Below are 6843 nucleotides of genomic sequence, written 5' to 3' on the forward strand. Positions count from 1 at the left end.
GTCAGAATGCAAAGTTTAGGGGGAAAGCAGGGGAAAGCTCCGTATTGATTTCACGCGATTTAAATTGGTATGAGACGGCACGACGAAACGCTTTCCACGGTAAGTATTGCAAAAAGACCTGTGCAGGCGAAACGCTTTGGCCGCCGCCCCGCATGCTTTGGCCGCCCCACCAACAGAACCCACTTAAGCAAAAGTCAGTTGTATGTGATTTCAAGGTCGCCAAGTGTGTGGTGTTTGGATATACGTTGCGACACGGTGCGGCTTTCCTTACCAGGTGCCATTCAGGAGTCGGCGCAATCCATGTCAAAATTTGCCAAGTTTTTGCTTATAGAACGCAATCCAATTAAAGATAGTATTCCTTTAGCCGTTTCTGCTATGTCTGCGCCCACGAGCTGAGGTAGTTTCTTCAATAGTCACGAGATGAACGGCGACAGTTCGGATCACTTATTACGAATGCGTACCAAAGAGATGAGGATGTTCCATGCAGGTTACCTCTCGGTCAGCTGTAAGATTAACTGGGGTATCCATGAGAGCTCCGAAACAAGTTCGTTTCCCAACGATTATTCTTACGCATGCTAGCATGCATACCTGAAGAGTGCAGATAATTATGTACCGAGTTGCAAGCTTACTCTAATGATAAACGATCGTAACCAGTTTGCAGTATGAAGCGTAGGGCATAGGCGCTCGTTTTCTTGTCAAGTGGCTCTGGTTCCCGAGATCAAAGGAGGATTTCTATAATTTCTGCGCCATTCTGACTAGCGGACAGTCTTCTAGGTACGCGATCTTTTCGGAAGATTCCTTCATAATGGCTTGTGTCTGAACCCATCTCTGAGGACCCTTGTCGCATTTCTGCCCCACGCTGTTCTGTCTGTCATCTGCGACGTGAAAGCCTTGCTTGAAAACTATGCGACAACATTTGAGCTGCCTGTGTCGTGAACGAGCAACGCAACTTGCTATATTGTTTGGTATCTCTTCGGTGAACGGCTGGCGCGCGGCTGTTACATCTCAAATTTGTTTCGGTTGTGTCCATACCTCTTCCGGAGGGTGTTTAATGTTGTCGGCAAACCCATTCGGGATCCATGGCTGACACCCAACCCAACCTTAGCAAACCCACAGCACCAGACACAGCAAACTCAGCAACGGCTTGCTATGGGAGGCGTTCTGGTTCCGCAGTTCCACCAGTTCCTTCTTACGCGCCCCCACCCCCGCCCCTTCTCCTCCCGGCTTATCCGGTTCATCCCTCTGTCTCCCGTCAGCCTCCTTCTCCCCCTTGTTCCTACTCCCCGTTTTTAAGCTCCCCTCCTTTTCTTCTCCCCCTTTCCGTTTCTCCCTGACCCTACCCACGCTGTCATTACCTCCAGCAGCACCCGCTGAGGGGTATAACCTCTCCACTTGTGAGCACAGCAGGCCATACGTGCCACAGGGCAGCGGCTGCGGCTGCGGCTGCGGCGTGAAGTGAGGCAGGAGGAGCAATTAGGCAGCATTGGTTCAGCAGTAGCAGTAGCAGCAACGGCAGTAGCAACATCAACAGCAGCAGTAGCAGGATACGCGGGCCCACAGTGCCTCTATTTTCAGGAGGTTGATACACATATACATACATACATACACTCAACATTACGGACAGAGTAGCTAAGGGGACCCAGGCCGATTTGTCAGCTGAGATTCAATCAGTCAGATATTAGCCAATTATCAGTCAGATATTGTTATGAGCTATCCGTCCTTCTCTGGTGTCGGTGGCGGCGTCGTCAGCATCCCCCCCGCGGCGGTAACCACCACAACCACCATAACGGCAACAGCGGCGGTAACCACCACAACTGGAGATGCATTAGTCCTGCCCCGCGGCGGAGGCGGAGGCGGAGGAGGTGGGCCGCTGGCCCCCCTTCCCCCCGGCACCTCTCAATCAACCACCAACCACCACAACCACCATTATCAGTGGACACGGGTGGACCTCCAAGGGGCTCCTCCTCCCCCCCCGCCGAACAGCGTCTCACAACTAACCGACTGGCAACTTCCCCTTCCCCTCAACTCTGCTCTTTACACGGCTTATCCGTCGCCTCCTCTTTTGCCTCCTGCGCCGCCGCCGCCGCCGCCGGAACTAGCCTGGCGGCCGTACCAGATTTTTCAGCAGCAGCAGCAGCTAGGGCATAAGTCGGCGGTGCCGGCGGCGGCGCAGGACCAGCAGCAGCAACATCATGTGTACGGCAGTACGGCGGCCGGCGTTGACCTGGCGGCTGCAGCGGAGCGAGGATCCGTGCCGTATGGGCACCAGTCAACTGGGGGGCCGATGGCCATGGTTTCCTCGTACGGCGTGATGAGTCCCTCAGAATCAAGCGGATCGCTCGCGCAGTACGGCATGGGCAGCGGAGGCGGCGGTGGCGGCGGCGCAATGATGATGGGGGGACCTGGGTCCCTGTGCGCTTCACTGCCGTACTACGTGCGGCGTCCGCCGATTGAGGCGGTTGTGTTCGGTTGGGGCGTCAGCGAGGATGGGCAGTTGGGGGTCGAGGAAAGAGAAAACGTCGTCGCGCCGAAGGTCGGTTGGTTGGTTGGTTGACACGAAGCCGCGCCACATCACCGTATCAAATACATTTTCTCACCACATCTATCTCTCCAAAACAAGAACTCTCCCAACCGCAGACCCCTGGGGGCCATTAGTTTGTGTGTATGTATGTATGTATGTATGTATGTATGTATGTATGTATGTATAGGTACATAATTTTGTTATCCCTCCTTCCTCCTCCCACTCCCAATCACACTCCCAATCACACTCTCACTCCCACTCCCAGCCCTCTCCAAGCTTACCCTTATCGCGTACTCCTCCCCAACCCTGTTCTCGACCGCTTCTCTTTCATCTTCTTCATATATTCCCCCCTCCCCCTCTCTTTCCCCCCTCTTCCCCCCGGGGGCTCTCGGGGGCCGCTTGCCGCCGCAGGTGGTGGAGGCGCTGTTGGGGGTGCAGATCAGTGGGAGATCCTTTTGCCGTACACCGCTGGTGGCAGGGTCGCGGAACACAATGGCACTGGACGCGGCGGGGCAGGTCGGGGGGGGGGGGTCGAGAGGGAAGGGGGGAAAAAAGGGGGAGATTCAATTTTTTTGTTGTGCCTATTTTTCTGTTTTGAGTTTATTTTACTTTCTTTAATTTGTTACTTACATACGTACATATTTACACGTGGCAGGTCTGGTCGTTCGGTTGGAACGACCGAGGCACTCTGGGTCACGGACATCGAGACGTGGAGACCAAACCCAAACGCATCCCGGCACTCAAGGGAATACGAATCGTACAGGTACGGAAAAGTACGGGAACACGGTGTACGTAAGCGCGCTGATATGTCCGTGTGTTTTATATTTCCAAACCCTGAATGAGGTGGTGCATGTCTGCGTGCGTGCGTGTGTGCGCATGTATGTGTGTATGTTTTGCGCGGAGCAAAGCCAGCAAGCCGGCCGTACTTCGCCTCCATTCACTTCGTCAGCCGTCAGCCTGCCTCTCATTCGCGGCGGCGGTTAGGTCGTACAGTTATAACGCTCGGAGGCCTCCGCCCCGCCTAGCCCCCACTTCCTACCCTCATTTCCTCTCCCCCTCCCCCCTCCCCCTCGCTCGTGGTTTCTCTTCCCCCTCCCCTCCTCCCCCCTTCCCTGGTGGCGATTTTTTCGGATTTTCCCCTTGTGACCACCTACTTCCTGCACCCACCCAACTCCACTCCCTGTGTCGTACAGGTAGCTATCGGCGGTTGGCACTGCCTTGCCCTGTCGGATCGCGGTACGATGTTCGCCTGGGGGGGTAACGAGTACGGCCAGTGCGGCAGTGTACTGCCTGGGCAACGGGATATTACGGAGCCCATGCCGGTGGGTACGTGTACGGACAAGTACGGGATTGGGGTTGTACTTATCATTATGTGTACTTTTGTGACATCCATATCCTTATTGTCCTTTACATGGATGACATACTCGCCGTGTGTGTGTGTGTGTGTGTGTGTGTGTGTGTGTGTGTGTGTGTGTGTGTGTGCGTGCGCACTTTGGGGGTAAGGGGGTTAGGGCGGGGTTTACAAATGTGTGGATGACGGGGGCGGGACAAGGAGAGCAAAACAGGTGTTTTGAGCAACCCTTCTTGGCCCCAACCGCCGACTGGTTAGTTCTGCGCTCTTTACATCTGCCGCAGCACTCTTTCCTTCTGGCATCAGCTTCACTCGCTCGTGTGGGGTTCGTCTTTCCCCCTCCTCCTCCGCCCCGCCAATCCGTTCCTGTTCCTCCAAGTTCTGTGGCCAACAGAGTCCGAGAATTTACACACGCATGGTGGCACACATAGACATACGTACGTACACACATACGTACATACACCTAAACTAGGGTTTGGCACCACTGGTAAGGCGCGACCATTGCCCCCGGGAGATCCCGGGATCGATACCCATTAGGGTCAAAGTCCTTCCGATGGTGGAAGGTATTGCGCCCTTAGTTGATGGACGGTGGTGACCTGTGATAAAGTTAACCTGCGAGCCGACCATGAATGGAGTTGGGCCGCTGTCGACCCGGCAGATTCCGTTGGATACTGGTGGTGGGTGCGGAACCTGAGCGATCCACTGAGAAGTTGGCTAGGGTGACTGGATGAGGGTGCCCCGAAATACACCCACGCGCGCCCGCCCTTTACCCCGGGAACCTGCTCCGCGTCACTACCCCTCCACCCCATCCCCTTTGCTGTCGTACACTCAGGTGGATTTGGGGCTGGGTCCTAGTCAGAGAGTACGACAAGTCTCCGCGGGTGGAATGCACTCGCTGGCGTTACTCGAGGACGGAATGGTACGACAGAATCGTATTATTAACATAGCATCCTCCCAGTAGTAGTCCACCTCCACCTCCTCCCTGCCGCCCACCACCAGCACCACATTGTCCATTTCACCACAGCAAGGGGGCAAAACAGTCGGTTGATATTCCTTTTCATATTTTACATAATATACTACAGCTATTCCTGCTCCCCAAGCGTTTATGTACAATATTATGTAACGTATATCTAAAATCTTATATAGCGTATATGGCGTATACATAGGTAGTCTTTTCGCTTTTTTGCCTGTGCTTATTGTGCCAGCTGTAGTGAGTAAGTAACTCCTTTCCCAACCCCCGCTATGGCCACTAGTGGAACCACTATCCAAGTCATCAGTGGTCAGTGATGCAGCGTTTGTCTTGCTCTCCTGGACGATCCGTCTATCACCGGTATCCGCGTCAATCGCCAGTGGTTCGTGTGAGCCCCCCCCACACACACACCTTGTAACCCCCCCTCATCATTCGCAGGTGTGGCAGTGGGGGGAGAACTGGGGGGACTTCTCAATGAGGCCCGTCCGTACACCCCGTCCGGTTGCCGTACATCCGGATGAGGGCGGAGTGGCTGCCGTATCCTGCGGGGCGTTTCACAACCTGGCCCTCACCGCGCAGGGCCGGGTTCTCAGCTGGGGCATGAACGACTACGGGCAGGTGACTGGGATGTATGGTCGTATGTATGTATGATGTGCGAAACCCTGCCTTCCCCGCGGGTATTTCGGGGCACCCTCATCCAGTCACCCTAGCCAACTTCTCAGTGGATCGTTCAGATTTCGCACCCACCACCAGCATCCAACGGAATCTGCCGGATCGACGGCGGCTCAACTCCATTCCTGGTCAGCTCGCAGGTTAACTTTAGCCCGGGTCACCACCGTCCATCGACTAGGGGCACTTATACCTTCCACCATCGGAAGGATTTCCGACCCTGACAGGTCTCGATCCCGGAACCTCCGGGGACATTGGTGCGTGCTCTACCAGAAGTGCTTGACCTAGATATGTATGTATGTATGTGTGCTCCTACAGTTGGGTAACGGCTCTACGACGTACGCCACGACACCCCGTCCCGTGCTGGACATGGAGGGAGTGGTGGTGAGGCGGGGGAAGAGGGGGGATGGGGACGGGAAAATGCGATTTAGTGTACTTTGTGCTTGGTTGCGTATATGTGTGTCTGTCACGAGCGCACAGAAACACACACATACAGAGTGGGTAGATATCGTACGGAACCATACATGCCAAATCCAGGTCAGCTGACGATGTGTGATGCATAGGGGCTGCTGTTATAGTTGCACTCGAAGTTGCAGTAGTTGTAGAAGTTCTTGTTGGAGCTTCCTCACTCTCACTCTTACACTCACACTCACACTCCCTCCCTTCTTCCGTCCTTGGGTAGTTTGCACCACCACCGCATGGACTCCTCTCCCCCCCCCAGACAGTTGGCAGTTGGCACAGTTGGATGTCAGTTGGCAGTTGATTTTATTGTATCATCACCATCATCACCATCATCGCCATTGCCGTCACCATCATTGTGGGATTCCTCTCCCCCCGTCTTCATGGGCTCCGAAACCCCCCCCCTCGGTGCCCCTCCCCCTCCCCCAGCTGCTTCATTCGTCCGTGGTTCCTACCTCAACCCCCCCTTCTTGGCCCCGTTGCAGGTGGCGGACATAGCCGCGGGTGGCTGGCACAGCTGCGCGCTCAGCAGTGCCGGGGAGGTGTGGGTGTGGGGCCGAGGGGAGTACGGCAGATTGGGCTTGGGCGACAGATCCGGCTCGTCCAAATTACGGCCGCAGAAAGTTCGAGGACTTGAATCGCATGTTGTCGTACAGGTAAGGTGGTAGTATTTGGATCGTGTCATCACCCGGGGTGGGTGTCTTTGTCGGGTCGTTTCGGATCCGGACGCAGCTGGGGGAGCCGTAGCCTCTTTATGTTTTATTTTCTGGGTAAGTTCCCTTTTCAACCCCTCCGTGTCTGTCTGTCTGTCTGTCTGCGCAGGTGGCCGCGGGGGGCTCCCACACCCTGGCCCTTACCTCCACCGCCCGGCTG

At 55.4% G+C, this 6843-nt stretch overlaps 1 protein-coding gene across 1 annotated transcript in view; it reads left to right on the plus strand.

The window, feature by feature from the left end:
* Positions 1–1705: 1705 nt before the first annotated feature.
* The window catches only part of VOLCADRAFT_108456 (uncharacterized protein), a gene marked incomplete at its 5' end in the record, with an annotated part of 11135 nt that continues 5997 nt past the window's right edge, over positions 1706–6843 (plus strand). Inside the window, 8 exons of the mRNA XM_002959021.1 lie at positions 1706–2533; positions 2933–3037; positions 3177–3284; positions 3715–3843; positions 4705–4791; positions 5281–5460; positions 5830–5895; positions 6456–6626. Coding sequence (XP_002959067.1) covers positions 1706–2533; positions 2933–3037; positions 3177–3284; positions 3715–3843; positions 4705–4791; positions 5281–5460; positions 5830–5895; positions 6456–6626 — 1674 coding nt within the window. The remainder of the gene's footprint in view (positions 2534–2932; positions 3038–3176; positions 3285–3714; positions 3844–4704; positions 4792–5280; positions 5461–5829; positions 5896–6455; positions 6627–6843) is intronic.

Source organism: Volvox carteri (genome assembly GCF_000143455.1).
Source record: "Volvox carteri f. nagariensis unplaced genomic scaffold VOLCAscaffold_119, whole genome shotgun sequence".
Lineage (NCBI taxonomy): Eukaryota > Viridiplantae > Chlorophyta > Chlorophyceae > Chlamydomonadales > Volvocaceae > Volvox > Volvox carteri.